The sequence below is a fragment of the Patagioenas fasciata genome, chromosome 5 (genome assembly GCF_037038585.1).
Source record: "Patagioenas fasciata isolate bPatFas1 chromosome 5, bPatFas1.hap1, whole genome shotgun sequence".
Taxonomy (NCBI): Eukaryota; Metazoa; Chordata; class Aves; order Columbiformes; family Columbidae; genus Patagioenas; species Patagioenas fasciata.
In genome coordinates, this window is record NC_092524.1 from 52,132,163 (window position 1) to 52,150,571 (window position 18,409).

Below are 18,409 nucleotides of genomic sequence, written 5' to 3' on the forward strand. Positions count from 1 at the left end.
AAGTTTTAAGGACTTTGAAAATTAACCCCTGTGTTTGCAGATGAGAAAATCATGTTACTAATCTGTTACTGAGCACTAAAATGTATATGATTTTTGCACATTTTAATGTTAGGAAGTACTTATATTTATGAAAAGACAAATATTATGAAATATGGAAGTTAAAAACCTATTGAATTTCCACGTGTTTGTTTGTTTCTTAGTTATGGTGAGATCCTGGTCAAAAATATTTCTGATTTAGAAATGTGTGTTTACTCCACTATGAACTGTCAATACATCATTGTCAGTGCTACGATTGAAAACAAACTGTATCACAGCCAGAGTTCTTTTTTAAAGGTCATATAAGGAGAATGAAGTACTGTGTTTAAAAAGTTAATATGATGCACAGAGTTAAGAAAAATCTGTAGATAGTTGTTAATGTTGTTTACAGTTCACAGCCTATTTTCATTCTTCATGGCATGAACTTATCTTGGGGATCTCAGTCCTAGAGATATTAATGCTAGGGTTTGGCTGGAGGTCCTGAGTATTTAAATTAAATGCATAAAAGTTTGTAGGATATGAGTTACAAATGTCTTTTGAATGCCTCCCAAAACACTGTACACTCTGTACACTCTTTTTCTAGGTATTTTCTGAAAAAGGGTTTTAGAGGTGGTTCTGCTGATTCTCTTCATCATCCCTCTTTTTCTTAATATCTGCTTTAAAAGGAGGTACATGGAGGCTTCAATTTCTGCCAGTCTGTCGTCACAAACATACTGTCATCTGTCTACTGTGTAACATATTTATTATGTTCAGGTGCGCAGTTAAATGCCATCAGCACAAAATATATAGAAACCTTTTGTAAGAAATCTTCATTTAAATGATTCTTCCTTCAAGTATATATTTTACTTCTCCATCTCAAAAATTCTCTGACTGTATTAATATCTATCTAATACTTTAAATACACAGTAACCAGCATATTTTAAAATAGAGAAAAATTGCTGTGTTTTAATTAATGAATCTTTTTTCTGTGTTGTTTTATTGCTACGTTTTTTCTATCCACCACAAATACTAAGTAAATACTGAATCACTCACTTTTTTTTTTTATTTTCAGCAGCCATAGACTGTTCAGTGCCCAAAAGTAGGTTGACCAGCATCAAACGTAAGTATTTGTGATATATTAACTTTGCAAAAGCTTCTGTAAAGTAATGTAACAAAAGAACTAGAGCAATAGAAGAGTAACAACAGAATATAACCCTTAATAAAACATACATGCATCTGCTTGTTTCTTCAACCTTTTGTATACTGCTCCAACTATTTGTAAGAATCTGCAGTGAATGTACTGCTAGGGTGATGGATCTAGTCTGTCAGTGATTAGCTGTGCTTAGGATCACAACTAATTTTGCTTAGGATCCTTTTTATCCACACAGTTAATGGAGCACGCAAGGAGAATTTCAGCATTTTCTCTTTCCTGTCTTGTGATATGATGTGAGCTTGAACTTTCAAGAGAGCTTACCAGTGCAAGGTCAAGAGGAATTTTGGGAGTGTGGGCACTGAGACTGAAATTTCGTGTTCCTTTTCACAGAAAACAGAGCCAGCTACAAGCACACAGCCCCATAGCCTGGATTAAACTGCAGTTATTTTTTCTGGGAGTTGTCTCATTTCTTAACACTCTTTAAAGATACCAGTACTGTAGCCTTTCTTCATAGTGTTAGCTGAAGTGCAATGCTTTCACATCAGTGATTTATGGAATACTAAGTGAAGTGTATTAGTCAAAGGGGATAAATAGCAGCTGTTTGTTAAAATAACAAAGGCATATTTATGTTTTTTTCTCTTATGCAATTAGAGAAGGTTTTGAGTTTTTTTTCTCCAATTCAATATTTAGTTATAACCACTGAGGTACTGCAAAAAAATAAAGTGTACTTTTCCGATGGAAAGATAAATCTTCTGAGGATGGAATGTTTTGTGGTTATTCTCAAGTGCAGTCAGGCCAGAGTGATACTGCCTTGTAAAATGATCAGAGTAGCTCGAGGTTATGCAGGAAATCAGTCATCCTTTTGACAGAAAGACACAATTTTATTAGAATTTTTTTCAGTATTTCTGCGTAACGGGTTGAGATTCAATTAAGCAACAAGCTGCACCCAGATCAAAGGTGCTGTATGTGGGCTTGCCTTCTGCTTTCAAAAGGTGCAGCACAAATAGCATTATTGCTGGAATATCTGAAGTCTGCAGATTGCAGTAGGAATTTCAGATCACCTGTTCTGCATAGTCATCTGAAAAAAAATCTTCCTTCTCATGCTCCAGCTCTACCAAGATTTGCTTTGAAACAAGTATGAAAATACAGGGTTGCTGTAAGAAGAAAAGTTTCACCTATGTGTTTGTGTAATAAAACTCTCATGTAGGTTTCCTTTCTGCATGTGCTAGAATCTTTCTTAAGCTCCCTAATTAACCATACCTTTTCAGGTGTCGGGTCTTTCTCAACACCAACAAATGCCCATTTATTTTAGAGTCTGCTGTTTTTACAGATAAAATGCTTCTGAACTGATAGCTTGTGTGTTTCACACCAGAATGACTTTCCCTGAATAATGTGTTCATTTTGGGAGACAGCAGCAGTACCATAACCTGAACAGATAATTGTTATGACACTAGCAGGTGTGCTTGGTAGTGAGGTAATTTCCATTTCAGATAGCAAGGCTTTGTGCAATATGTTTCTCTTTGAGTTCATCTTAACGTAGAGCGGTGTCTGACTATGTAACTCTGTCCTGGTCACAGACAGAACACTAATCTCCTGTACAGGCTGTGACGGAAACATTTCACCTTTGTTGTCGCTTCTGTTTTTACCCATCTGTTTGATAAAATTAGTACACTAAATCCTCGCTAAATTGCTCTTTCACCTATTTTCGGACTGGACTGGAAAAAGCTGCTGGTGTGTTTTATCTTGTTAGAACGTGCATACAACCAACACAGCCCTAGATGATGTTTCCTCTTCACAAAGGAAAAACCTTAAAACTAGGGGAAAAAAAAATAAAGCTTTTGATTTAAAAAAAAAAAAAAAAAATCCTTGATTTACCTATTGTTATTGTAGCCTAAGACTTGAGAATCCAAATTGTTACTTAGTTGAAATTTATTATATTCCTAAAATAGAGCTAGCTCATAAAGTGAAGCTGAATATCATAGCTCAAGGACTGGGATCCTATTCAGTAGCATAGGATTTCTTTAGAAGAAATGTTGGACTGACTTCACTGTCTCCCAGAGCTGAGTATCCAGTGCGGTTAGAGCACTTTATCCTTAGATTTAGCTCGGCTCTAACATACAGTTTGCTTGCTTGACGTTCTGCACTGAGAGGAACTGAGCAATTATAAAGTGACAATGAATTTCCCATTTTTAAAAATCTGTTTAACAAAGCAGTAAATATTTTGTTTGTTGTTCTGTCGTTATTGTTTTTTTTCCCTGAAAGTGACTTTTCAAGACAGTGTTATGTCTCTGCCTGTGTTCAGGTTTTATTTTGTGAGGTGTTTGGTGTTCTCTGATAAAAATGAGAGAGTGCCAAGTGAAAGATAGAAAGCAAATTAATAAAGCAAACATGTAAACACAATTTTTTCATTAGAATATTCCTCAACCTAGTGTTTTTAATTTGCGATGCTGAAAAATGTTCCCAAATACATTTTAATCTTAAATTGTCTGTGTAAAATGCTACAAAAACTTTTTTTTTGCAGTAGGAGATACCTTTTTTTTTTTTTTTTCCTTTCTGCGAGACTGAGAGAAATGTCTCATCTGATTTTATTGAAGTTCAGCACTTGCCCCAGGCATGAGGCTGGAAGTTACAGAACTTGGTTGCTGCTTCTGGTTAGCATATCAGAAGAGGGTCATTCTACTCACTAGAGGTGAGAGACACAGGTTCATAGATTTCCTGTCTAGTGATTTATCTTCAACAGCTCAGTCTGTATGTATTATCGTTTCTCCTAATGTTTCAGAAACTCTACTTCTGTCACATACCTGCTTTCATGTAATCACAAAAATGTTGGTTGTAAGGGACCTTCAAAGATCATTTAGTCCTCCTTGAGCTTGCTACTCAAGATAGGACTTGTGCCAACACCAGATCAGTCAGCCAAGTCTTGGAGACCTTCGGGAATGGAGATTCTGCAGCCTGAGTATCCTGTCTGATGTTGCAGTATCTGTGTAGCTAAAAGATTTTGTCCAGATGTCCAATTCAAACATCGTCAAGATTACAACTGAATTTAACTTGAAAGCATTTACCCTGGTAATTCCAGTTTTAAAAGGAAGGTTTGGAATGGTGGAATAAGTAGGGGTTTAGATGCCATAGCTGAAATTGTTTCATGATGATCACCCTCAGAAGTATCTGAACTTCAGTAGATCCAGGATTTTCGTGTATGCATTTGTACCAATTACTTAAGATTATCCTAAGAAAAATCTTTGAGTATTGATACTTAATGTGTGCATGTAATTGATATTTTTTCTGACCTGTTTTCTTCATATGTTTTGTCACCTGACTGAGATCACTTTATAAACAAGTGAGAAACTGCCACACAGGTTGAAATTTGAGTAGGGTTAGCAAAGGGATAATTCCTTGGGGCACATCTACTTTCAAATTCTCCGTTATTGGTCTCACTGCCTTCAAGGCATTCATGGTTAAGACTACTCAGGCATTCCTTGTCCAGTATCTGCACTATGTTTGTGAACTCTAGATGTTTAGGATTAAATTGAAAATTATTTTACTTTATTTCATACCTAAAATTAGAGTGGTTGTTTTTTTTTTCCTGGTATTCTATATATTATTCATCAAGAACTACAGATTTCTGTTCTGTAATAATAGCGCAACCAAGTGTTGTATGTTCAGGTGTTAAGCTCAGTGCAAGGTATCATTTGCGGTGTCTCTGGCAATCCACCAGATAATAGTTTTTCTTGCTCTATCTTTATGAAACGTGGAGATGACAGCCAGTAGCTCAGGCTTTGAGAGTATTGAAAAAGTACTGAAGAAGCAAGTAAGGGAAAAGGATTATCAGAATATTTTCAAACTTTTTTTTTTCTGGAGAGTGTAAAACATAAATTATCCAGGCACAGTTGCAACATCAATATGACTGAATATCTTTGGAACATCTGTAGTGTCACTGAAATTGAGAGGTTTACAGTTTTATTCTCCCGGTAGTTCTGTGCAAGTCACTGCCCCAACTGAAGCATATTTATACTTTTTGTTTGTTTGTTTTTCCTTGTCTTATTACTTATTGCATACCAAATAAGGTTTCTGTTCCCTCTCTATTTCCAAAGAGTTTCTCTTCAAAAAGGGAATGTTCAGTTTGAAATGCTAAGATTTATTAACAGCATAGAGTTACCAAATAGAGTTCCTGCAGACAGTGATAAAAACATCCCCTGAAAATGTGCTTCATGTACTGCTAAAATAGCAGGTGAGTATTTCCCTTTGGGGCTGTTGCCATGAATCAGTCATTAGTGTTTAAGAATTAAACATGATACTGTAGTTGGCATTCTCCCTGCCCAACTGAATGTGTTCTGTCCTTAAAGTGGATTTAGTTTCCACTGTTCTTTTCCTGGTATCTCAGCTGGCAGCACAGCGGGCGAGCTGCCACGGCACTGGGCTCGCAGTGAGCATGCTCTTGGGTATTAGATCAACCTTATTGACTTAAAATAGTTGTTAAAATGTGAAACTTCTTGAAATGTGAAACTTCTATGTTCAGAATTAGTCCAAGCATGTTGATTGATACCAGTGGCCATTAGAAGTCTGTGGTTGTGGAATTTGTGCCAGAAAACTTGATAAAAGCTATGCCAAGTAAGACAGCTGCTGCTACACATGCCTGGTTTCTAACAGTACTAACTTTTCAACCCATGTGTTTAGAGGTTTTTCCACAGGGCATATTGATAGTAAAGCCTGATCTCAGTGATTAGTGTGCTTGGGAATGCAGATCTCTTTAATACCAGGGACACAGGGGGCGAGGGGGGAAGAAGAAGCAGGGAGGAAAGTATTCTGAGATGTTACCCACCAGAAATCTGTTCTAGCACTCATGGAACCTAAATACTTGGGGGGAGTGAGGGATTGGGGCAGATAATAATTCAGACTTGTAGGGCTCTTGGGGGTTATGTTAAAGTGAAAATATCAATAAATGTATATTCTTATGTAATTCTGTGTTAAATTTTAATTTTTGTATGTGATCACATACATATTTTACATCATATCTGTCTGCTCTTTATGCCATGAAAAGCAGAGATTTACAAAAAACTCGCTGACCTATCTTGCTGCTGCTGTTTTACAGGAAGCTTTCACAAGATCTCCCTGCCTTTGAGTGTTTTCTGTTGAGTCTTGTCCCTACATATGCATTTCTGAAAAGGAAAGTCATAAGCAACTAAAATAATGTATGTGTTCAGAGTTCACCTATGAGTTTGGAAAGATACTCTAGTATATTTGTTAAGTCTGAATTTTTGAAGAGCAGGAAAACCCACTGTCCAAAAAATTCTTTAGAAGCTTGTACTTTTAACTGTAGTAATTTTTCTTTATTTTTACAGAAGTTATTTACTTTAAAGTTTTTTCTACAGAAAGATTTTATTTCTTTTTTTACAAAAGGTAATTAATTTTAGATATGTATTCAGTACATCATAAATAATTTTTTCAGTTTGTGGTAGCAAAAGGCATTAGATCATCTAGTCGGACATCATGGGTTAAGCAGACCAAAAATTTCATCCAGTTGTGCTAATATGGAACTCAACAGTACTGAATGTGGTAAGTAGAGCACATAAGCAAGAAAGACCTGCAGTCTTGACCTTTACAGGTCAAACAGAGAAAATGTAATTTCCTTTTATAGTTGTTTCACTAGTTAGTCATCATTATTATTGAAAATGTCTATGACTTTTGACTGAATTTACCCAGTTTTACCATCTGTCCATTGCGGGGAGTATTGTTTTTATACCATTTTCTACTATTACTTAGGATCACAAAATAGCTGTAGGATATCTGAGAACAGGAATCAAATTATGCTTTCCACTTATTCTCAGCATTAGCTCAGTCCAATATATCTAAATTGTCCTTTGGGGCTGCCCCAGTGGTACCCTAAGACAAAATCCACTGTTCAAGCCCACCTAGAAGTCAGCTGGACCTCTCTCTAGGGTGCACAAATGGGGGTTTACCTGAGTAGGTTCGGAAGTTTTCCTCAGCCTTGGTGCAGCATTTCACCATTTCTGTATAGTAGGTTGTGCACGGGCTGCCGTGTTCTTCATATGGCTGACAGAAGTATCTGCGAAATGTCTGTGGGATGAGGATCAGAGGTGGGTGGATTTGGGATAATCCCGTGCTTCTAGCCTCTCCTGGAATTCCTCTGAAGGGTTCATGTCTCACCGTTAGACTTTCTTTCCAAGCTTTAGCAATGGAAATTACTACCCACATTCTGCCATTAGTAGATTTGCCAAGCGGTTTCACATTTCTGAAGTACATATCCTGATACAAACATTATTTTCTGTTTGATACAAACAAGGCTGTAGTATCAAGCCCTTAATAAATCCTTTGGCACCTTTTTTCATGGTGATTTCTCCCTTATTTGATGGAACAGTGCTACCAATAACAGATGTGAAGAGGGACTGCAGAATTGTCTCTTAAAGTTATGAAAATTACAATTTCTGTGTTAAGAAATACAGATTTAGATTTGTGAGAAATCCCAACTTCTCATCCAATGGCCAAATTCATTGTGCATTTGATGAGGTCTCACCCCAGGTCCTTAAAGCATGGTGTGCTGGGGATTTGTGCAAAGCCAGAAAGCTGATAGGAAAAATTCTTACAGAAGGAAGAGCTTGCTTACAGAATTAACATCACCAACTGATGTGCTGAACATTTGAATTATGGTCGTGCAGGCACTTCAAGCTCAGCAGAAATAAGGTTGATGTTTGCATTGTTTCTCTAAGAGAATTCGTAAGGGAAATAATAATTAGAAGTGTGTTACTGCAAAAATAGCTGATACAAAAACACAATGGAGAAATGTTCAGTGTTGGACAATTCTTTTGAGATATGTTGTTCTGCAAGCTGAACTCAATTTAAATCTAACTTAGTATTTCATTGTCTGCCATGGATTATTTACAACAAAAATGAAGTAGCTTGAAGGTTAACTGCCAATTGTACTGTGATGTGACATGATAAATTTAGAGATTGGAAATTCAGAGCAAAGGACAACCACTACCATTCCAAATCATACTGTCCTTGTGAGCACAGAGCTTTCAAGCTGCTTAGGAGTGTGGTATGTATGATTATTTTGTTTCTTCCCAGTTTATGACATTGGTTTTATAACTCCAAGCATGTGTCTAGAAATATTAATACTACTGCAGCTTCGGCTTAAGGGAGAAAGGAGCAAACCTATAGCGGGAGTGTTCTAACAGGGAAATACATCAATGTGATCTCAAGTTTGGAAATGTTGTGTACTCTTTGTGAAAATGGTATTTGTCTAGGCATAAGGGTTACTTCTGTGGCAGATTGATCAGCATTCTATAGGTAGCTCTTAATGGGTCTTTTGCTTCCTCTCATTGCTGGTAGAGTTAAAACAGATTCAGTTTCACAGACTCTAAATTTTTCTGATACACAAAACTTACTACTTTGTTTATATTCTAATACATTTTCTCTTTACCATAAATCTTTGTGGTTTTGAGCACAACAGTTAATGAGATTTAATTAATCTCGAAGCCTCTAATAAGGCTTTAAAAGGGACTCGTTATTTGGATTTATTTTTTTATTCCTAAACATTTAGTTTTTCCCTTTTAAAAGAGATAAAATAACCTAGTAGTTTTCTTTTTTTATTTGTCACGATGTACTTACTGTCTTGAACTTTTCCCATGTTTGACTCTACAAATGTGATATGTTTCTGGAGCCAGTGTACAGTAAAAGCTACTTGGCAGTGAAATCATTAAGTCTCTGTTAACAAATGCAGTTGATATTAGCTTCCTGCTAGTTTATGACAGTCTGCCAAGGGCACTCCTGTCACCTTTAGTTTAACCTCACTGAAAATGAAAGAAGCTGTATCTGTGATTGATTTGAAGCAGAAGTTATCTCGAGCAGTGAGCAACCTTTCCAGTTAACAGATAAATCTCTGTTTTAAAACTGCACATTTCTTCCTGAATGCCCATCTCATTCTTCCTGTGTTTGAGATATTTACAGCTGCGGGGCAAGTGGTTATGTACGACAGCCTTAAGTGTCTTTAACACCCATCAATTGTAATATTACTTGTTCGGGCCATTTGTAAGATACCATTTTCTGTCTGGCTAAAGCCAAACGGAAAGACTGGATTCTCCAGTCCCTGTTTGGGGAAAGGACATGTGAAGTGAGGGGAGGTATGCATGTTCTTGTGGCTGTGCCCTTGTCTGTGTTGCTTGGTGGCTCCTCAGGGCTATGCTAAGTTACCCCTGTTTACGTCTACATTAACTCTGTTCCAGAAGGATTTCTCTGTCTCTGGATTTGCTGGTTTCACAGTTCCTGGCTTTTACAGCAGACCTGGCCTGAAAATTCCTGATTTGGCAACACAATGTGTTGCTGCTGCAATTTTCTGCCATTCTGTTTTGCATATGTCTGCTCTACCTTTTAGTACATGAGGGACTTCATAGTTTCTGGAACACACATGGTGGATCAGGTGAGCAAAGCTCACTATATAACTGGTGTGAGGCAAAGACTTTACATTGCCCATGCAGGTGACAGTATCCCCAATGGGTTGTTCTGACAACCATAGACAGTGTCAGCATCCTGGCTCGCTTACTGCTCTGGCTTTACGCATGGGCACAAGCCTTGCTTTGGCTGAGAAGAGTCCTGGAGGTAATTTGTAGTAGTTGGCTTTTATAGCTTTGAATTTTGCTAGTAAAGGCAGAGTCTGTCCATGTATATTAAATCTCAAACTCTGTCCTGTAAAAAGCAGTATGAAGGACAACACGAGAACTCAATTTTCTGTTAATATTCACATTGCTTTGCACTTTGGCTAGAAACTTGCATTAAGCCATGGTGTGCAGGTAGAACATGCAGAGAAGTGTTTAAGCCTGTCTTGTCTTAGACAAACTCAGTTTTCACCTAAATACTTGAGCGTAAGGAAATAAGGCATCTACTTGCAGTTACAAAATAAGAAACCCATATTTCTGTATGATTTGCATTTTTGCTTGTAGTACTCTCATTCATTCATTGTTTCCCTAGATATTTATTCAACACTAATTTCAGCCATCACTGTTTCACCTGAGCAGTAGGCAAGACTGGAGTTTTCTCAGCTTCCATGCGTGTACACACACAGACACACACTGTTGGCCCAGCATAATTATTTATCTCAAACATATAAAACTTCTTCTCTGTAGCTAATTTTTGCACGCTCATCTTTAGCTTTTAAGACAAACACAATTAGAAATAATAGTGACCTAGAATAGCCATATAATAATAATTCAGTGTAGGAAAAACAATATTGAGTTTTCATTATTTAACGGTAAAGCATATTTTTTTCCATTACAAGGCCTATTTCTAATTCAGAGTTGTAGAAATTTAGCATATCTTAACTTCAGCTAATGTTTTTCCAGTAATAAAAACAACTTCCTACTGTAAGTTCTCTAATGGAATATGCTGAATAAATCAGCAGCCATAAAATAAATTACTTTGTATTTTACATATCAATTGTAAGAATTGAAAGAAAGAGAGAGAGGGATTTCCCTGAGGAATGGGAGCAAGAATTTTGCATTGGAAAGAATAATTTCTAGTTTAAAAGGCGACTAAAGCACTTAACAAAATGAACACACATACTTAAATAATTCCTAGAGAAATATGTGTCTGTAAGGTTAATGTACACAGATTAATATATTTTAAAGTTTGATTAGATGTCCTCAGATTGCTGCAATTCCCAGCTGTCTAGAAGAATGTACTACACTTATCCACAAAGTTATTTACATTTTCATGAGTTAGGTATAGTAATATGTGTGAAGATTGAGGTCTACCAGAGTATGATATAAATACATTATGAAACCGAAGAAGAAATCCACAAAGACCTTTCAGTCTGGGTGTCTGTATCAAATCATTTGTACACTTGGGTCTGTGTTAAGTGAATGAGAAATGTAGTCAAGTGTTAAAACAGGTTTTGTTGCGTATATACAGACTTCAAAAGTGTGCTTGCTTATAAATCCTCTTCTTTCCCATTTGGGAAGGAAGTTACTCATGTTTTTCATCAGTCTCGTTTGGATTTTTCAACTTGTGGACTTCATCTGTGGCACTTTGGTGCTCACCATGTACAAAAAGCTTTGGACTGTATTATGCAAGATACCAAATGTAGGTGACTGATAGAAAACTCAAACACAGAAAATTTACCCGTCTTTTGGGCTTTTCTCTTTATCTGATGGCACAGATATGTAACTCATCTTCTGTGCTGCATGGACACTTGAACAAGGTCTGGGACTGCAGACCAATGTAAACTGACAGCAATTTACCCCCTTGATCTGACAGCGGCCCTTTCACAGTGTTTGCCTTCGTCTTTAATATTCTTGACATGAACATGCTTATTTTGCTATGGGTTTCTGTACTTGGGAGACTACTCACTATTTTTTCCATGGTGTGATCATGTATTTTTTACCTGTCAAATTTATTAACAGTAAACATTTTTTTTTCCCCTGAAATATTAGATGAGAATATAGTCAAAGAAAGTAAAAAAAAAAAAAACAAAAACAAACTTGTGAGCTTTTGGAGCAGAGTGCTCTGTTAGTAATACTGATCTTGGAATTCCAGCACAGTGGTGGATTTGTTTGTGAGGTTAAAATACTTCAGGGAAGCTGAGGTACAACTTCAGCTGTGATACAGCTTCAGCAACCAGCATATTCTTTAATATTTTTCTTATACAAATTTACCTCTCTTCTTATAACTGCTGTGTGTTAGACATGGAACATGTCTCAGTGGTCTGCTGAGCAACTGGAAACCCCTATGACATTTTCAAATCACTTAAGACAAAAAAAGAATAATATTACAGTTTGGATCTGACAAACTTTGTCTCTTTCCTAAGTTGCTGACCAGCAAAGAAGAGAGAAACTGAAAAAGAAGATAGCCAGGTGTGAAGAGGAAATGAGCATGGGTAAAACTGTCCTGCGATCCAGCTCAAGAGAGAGTGGAAGGCTGCTGCCATCCCCTTTTGGAAAGGTAGATATTTAAATTTGGTTTAGTAGATATCATAATCTACTTGCCTCGCATAACAACAGCTGATCACTGCCATGCAGCAGCTCTAGAGGGAGAGCAGGTGTGTTTCAAGCAGCAAAAAATAGCCAAGGGTCTTCCTGGCACATGCCCAACCCCAAATGCACATTTCAACCCTCTGACAAAGCTGCTGCAATCCAGATGGAGAGTGATTGTGGTAAATCCAAGCTCTAGTTACCCATGAATTCTCTCGCTTTCATCTCAGCTGAAATTCCCATGTCCTCTCTGTCATTCTAGAGCTTTCTACCATTTCCTAAGGCAGAACTCTAGTTACCGCTAACTTTCCTAGCAGAAGAATCAGGAATCTTATATTTTTTTCCTGTATCACGGACATCCTACTTTGGAAATACATTTCATATCCAACAGTATACTACATGCTTAAGTTGCAGTTATTGAAAGTGTAAATAATACTTAAACTATCAAAATAAGTGTTTTTCTGTCTGTATACACAGCTTCACTTATTTTGGCTGGTATTTCATCCAGATATGTGGTGTATCTCTCCAAGTAGTAAATAAGTAAATAGCCTAATAAATTACATTCTCTTGTTCATCACTGTAAGGGAGCAATTGCAACTTTAAACAGAATGATGTTTTAACTCTGATTTTAACAGCAAATGCTTTGTATGTTGTTTAAATAGCTCTCGAGCTGGAGAACATTTCGAAGTAGTAAGAAAACTCGCAACTAGTTTATGTGACTGGTTTTTGCAGCAGGCAGTCTGAGTGCGACCTTATTGCAATGCAGGGAACTAATGCTGTAAAACTCAGCACATGGCTCTTAGTTATGGATGAAAGTGCAGGCATGCATAGGAAAATGAAGGAAATGTCATATTTAAAATCCAAATTTGATTTTTTATTAATACCATGTTTGATCCTCCATGATATTTTCTGCAAACTGGGGACAGGAGAAATTCCTTAAATTATTTTTTCACAAAACCAAGTAAAGTGTGCTCTAAAATCTATCTCTAATTACTGCATAAATTCTCAGTTTTAAAATGAAAGGATACATTTGTGGTCTTTAGTGTAGCATTATAAGACACTGACAATTTTTTCCTTTGTTTTAATCTTTTGCAAAACAAGGTCTTTCTAAAATATCTGTCCCAATTCCTCTAATTACTTACAGGTGCTTTCCCACCAACACTTGTCTTGAAAGCTTGGTCTGTATCATGCTAACAGAAACTGCAGCTTTCTTTGTGTGTGCCAGCCTCAGGGTATAATTCAACAAACTGTCTGAATCTGAATTTCTAGTTATCAGCTGAGAAGTGTTATTTTAGAAAGTGATGTTGGGAGACTTGCCAAATTAATGTTTAATCACTCATAAAAGGTAATCTTTGGATATAATACTTCTTTGCCTCTAGTTTGTTTTTTGGGTGTTGCTTGGTTGTTTTTTTGTTTGGTTTTGGTTGGTTTTGGTTTTTTGACTTTACAAATGCAAAGAGTAATCTTCACTGAAATAATGATTTGATTACAAAGTGTCAAATAGTGACTGCTGACCTTAGAAAATATGTTTCACTCTAAAACATGTTTCACTGTAGAATAAACAAGAGGTCCAGTGAGTTAGAAGGAAGTGAAAATCTTTAAGTGAGTCTTCTGGTGTAAGGGTAGGCCGTAGAAGTAGTTGGGCTGTCATATTTTCATGCTAAAAATGAAACCCTATTTAAATTTTACTTCATTTGCCCAAATATACATTGATTTCCTATGCTTGTTTATATACTGAGGGAGTATTCTTTTACTTCAGTGATTAGATGTTGTCTGATGCATTGTGAGGATGAGTTTGTCATTCTAATTGTGTTTCTCTAGCCATCAAGATATATCAACAGGAGACAGCTGGAAAACAAATTCTAAAGATGCCTATTAAAGCATATGATAACGTAGAGGATTTTTGCCATACATATTGTTTCTTTCACTGTTGCCATTAGGAAAAAGCTGATTGTACATCATCTATTTGTGGAACAGCTCCAAAAACTGTTTTTTTGAATTAGGATATTCCTGGGTTGGGATAAGATTCAGCACAAATTTGAGGCAGTCAGCCCTGGAACACTCCAGGTCTCCAAGGAGGGAATGGCAAGAGTAACATGTGGTCCTGTGCTTGATAAGCATCTTGCAACATTACAGGAGGAATGTAAGAATAATAGACAAGTACTATTCTGCTGGCTTTGACACTGTTACATGTAAATGTAAGAATACAGAAGTTAAAGGAATTACTTTGAAAATGCATAATTTCTTGCCTAATAAAATGTGGCTCTTATAAAATGTGTTTAAGAGCAACATACGTACATATATATGAATATAAAAATAGAATAACACTTGTAACTCTGACAAGGTCAATGTCTGACTAGATTATAGGCTAAATACATGCTAACCGGCTTTGATATATGCACCTGATTTTCTCTTTTCAAAAGGCTTCATTCATAAGCATTCAATTTTTATGCATTCTGGTAAGTCTACTGCATTTATTTCATCATTTTAACTTTTCACATACCTGCATTTATTATTTAATGCTGCAGTAGCGCACAGAAACTTTTCAATTGAGGCTGTGAAAAAAAAGTATAAATAATTCTTCTAAATTGTATAATACATGTTATACATTCTTAAAGCTTCTGTGATTTAATCAGTGTGTTTTAGTATACACTGAGTCAACTATAAAATAGAATACCTATAATGTGTCTTGAACATTATAGGGGCGCTCTTTGACTGCTCTGTACAACAGTTTAAATGCACAAGAACAGTGAATTCTTTCCCTGTTATATTTAGTTACAAATGTAAAGTTACTGTAATGTAAGAATTTTCTATGATATATAATGAACTGAGAAAGTTATTTCTGTTGTGGCTACCTAGATGTCATTGCTGTCTTTTTAAAATAATTATTTTAATAAAAGAAAGTATTTTGATCACACGGCTAAAAGGATTCCATCTGTGGGTTAAGATGTGGTAGATGTTTATGGTGCATCACATATTTCTCTGCTTTTAGCGGAAGACCTAGTGAGAAGCTAAGGAGCAGGCTCATTTTCAAATGGCACAACAGAGCAGTCTTTGAATGACACCGTGTGTGAAAGTTAATCAAAATAGGATGATAAACTATAGATATGGACACTGAAAGGGCTGCTAACTTGTGTGTCTCTCTGCATATGTCAATTTTGAGCGAGTATTTAGAGACTTACTTAGATTGAAAAGCTTGAGGATGGTTAAGCAGCATATTTGTGGGTATCCACTGGTTTATCTGTCAGGAAATTATTTATATATACTCCTTCTTTATTGAATTATTTTAAGTTTTCTCACAATAGAAAAGGCTGTTTGACACAGCATGGAAAATGTCTGTGCACAGAATGCCACTACCATGTAGTCTTTCCAACTGCTGCCAGTGATGGAAAGCTATATCCCAGTGAAATCCCTAGATTTTTCATTTTTATTTTTTGTACAAAGCTGATTTGGGTTTTTAAACCTTCATCTGAGTCATTCGGTGGGCCAAACTGCATGAAGATAGATATGATTTATCACTGAAGCTAAAAAGTCTGAATTGAGCTGGCATTGAGTAAAATCTCTGATTTGAACAAGGCTTGATATGTCTTATCCCGTGTTCAGATAATCCTGTTAATAGGCATTTCTGGCTGCTAAAGAAATTTTTTAAAGAAATTTGTGCCACAAGTCAGTTGGAGGAAAGCTGTTCCACAGAAGGGTAAATTTTATCTTTTAACCATTTTAAATATAGTTGTCATTATGTTGACATTTCAAAATCCATTTCAGCCTGATTCTTGAGACCTTTTTGATTTCCTAGGAGTGACGGTTATGACGATCTGCTTGTGCATGTGGAACAGAGATTAGGAAACACCATTAACTGTTTCTAGTCTCTCTTGTTAATTTTGTATGCAGCATATATGTGTAGCTATGAGAGTTGCCTACTCAAGTTCTTTGTATTTAAAGATTTATTATACTGTTATATTAACAGTCTGAAGATGTATTGTGCTTGAATTAGTTCTGTCAGAATGAGAGATGTGACTGAGGAAAGCAGAACAACTGTCTGAGCATCAAAGAAAGATGTTTTCGTCGGGAATGTTCAGTACAGATTTCCTTTCCGGGTTCATAGAGGCAATCGCCTCTCATGCTGCTTGTTTGAATTAGTACATTTCCAAATGCACATTCAGGAATAGCCTGTATGAATAACATTACAGTATTTGATGCAAGTAGGAACGTACCACATTATACAACTGACTATCACACACGCAAAAGCAAAGAATGTAACAGCAACAGAGTTTTGAATGAGAAAAATGGCTATAATTGATGCCAGTTGCAAACTGATTATATTTGTACAGGTCTTATTTGTTCACGTATTTGTGTGGATTTTCTCTCTTGCCTTTCTCAATTTTTAACTAATTATCAAAATATATATTGAAATGAACAGATGAGATACAAGGGGGTTATGAGGGCAGCTTGTAGCTTACTACAGGAGACCTTTGCATAAGCAGCACAGAGCAGGTGCTCAGCCCACTTACAACAAGGTTAAAGTGGCTGTCTCAAGTTGAAAGAATCAGACACTCCTTTATTGCAAAATTGGAGCTTCTGTATCTTGCCAGTGCACTTCATAAAATGTCTCTGTGATTTCATTTTATGACGGCAGATGGCTATTCTATTGGAAGACCTTTTCATACAAGAAGAAGTTAATTTCAAGACTTAAGTTCATCTTGGTGTAACTTCAGTGACCACAGTGATAAGTGCCTTTGGACCTTTTATGTAAAAATAGATGTAACAAGTTTTCTTTTCGAAGCTTGTATTTTATAAGGCAGCTGGTACCTCAGTGGCTTTTGAGTTGAGAAGCTAAATTTCTTCTAGAAAGTAAGAGTAACTTAGAATTCCAGATTCTTTATGGGGCTTCTCTTGCGCATCAGGTGACAGCCTTATGCTTTGATATGTTTTTACTGAATTTTATCTTACACAGATACATGAACATTCAGGAGTGCTCTCCATACAAGCTTACTGCAAGTATTATAATATTCCATTTACCACAGTTTTTGGCTAACAAAATTGAAGCATAAATATGTAATTTATGAAACTTTTTCAAGGGGGTTATTATTGCTGAAATATATCACTGAGGAAATTTATATGTTTCAAAAGAAATTACAGTTGGTTGAATCAATAGACTAGGAACATATATTGGTAAAAAAAGGTAGATGTCAAGATTCTTGACACCTCATGATGGTGCTAATGTCCAAAGCCATGGTACCGCTGTGGAATAATTTTTTTTAATTGTATCAAGGATAGAGCTAAGAGTCTTCCAATCAGTGTGTTACTTCATATTTTTAGGCATGTTTTTTATCTTTTTTATTTTCCCCAGCTGAGCATCTGATGTTTTTATACATACAGGTTAGAGAAGAAAATGAACATACCTGCTTGCAGTTAATTGCCTATATCAACACAGGTGTACAAATAATTTTCTGAAACCTTAGTGACAAATGGAAGACAGACAGCATTCTCTGACACTCCTTCAAATATTTTTTGAAGTCATCAACATAGTTCCATGTTCCTAATATTTTTTTGTGTATCCGAAGGCTGAACTGCCCACCTGTTTGGGCAGTAAAGGTTTATCTTAGGAGAAGGGCTTCCAAAGACGTTCTTCTTCCTCAGTACTTGCATGGATGCATCTGAAGACTGACACAAATACGGCTTTGGTTTGCAGTTCTTCTATCTAGACACTATGTTAGCTACGTGATCAGTTCTACTTATGATATTCATTTTAGGAGAAAAAAAGAACTGCCCTAAGCTTACTCATAAATAAGGAATTCTTAAATTTAGGATATTACGGTGTTCAGACTGTACGTTTGTCTTGTTCTAGGATCAATTCAACTGATTCCAATGAGCAGAACATGTGGTTTTCATGAAGTTTACTTGTGTAATTGGCTAATATCACTGAGTATTTTTTTACTTATTATTTAGCGTATTGCAGAGAAGCAGTCGTAGAAGCATTTGTGAACATACTACAATCTGATTTATATTGCAGCTCCATGAGTTGTTGTAAACCAGGAGAGTAAAATATATACAAGAAGAATTAAGCTGTTTATAATACATACTGAAGGGTATGGAATTAGCTTTTCAAAACAGCTATATGGGTGGATTCTGAAACTTTCCAGTCTTATCTGTTTTCTCTAGTGCTGAGCTACCACTGCAACTACTTTATATGCAAACAATCGCGCTGGTAAGCCTTGTTACACGACTTGCTAACACAGGCATTTTTTTTGGCATTGTTACT

General features: G+C 36.2%; 1 protein-coding gene across 1 annotated transcript in view; it reads left to right on the forward strand.

The window, feature by feature from the left end:
- Positions 1–18,409, forward strand: part of SPATA7 (spermatogenesis associated 7) — a 43,467-nt gene that overhangs the window by 13,253 nt on the left and 11,805 nt on the right. Inside the window, exons 4-5 of the mRNA XM_065839767.2 lie at positions 1,088–1,135; positions 11,985–12,118. Coding sequence (XP_065695839.1) covers positions 1,088–1,135; positions 11,985–12,118 — 182 coding nt within the window. The remainder of the gene's footprint in view (positions 1–1,087; positions 1,136–11,984; positions 12,119–18,409) is intronic.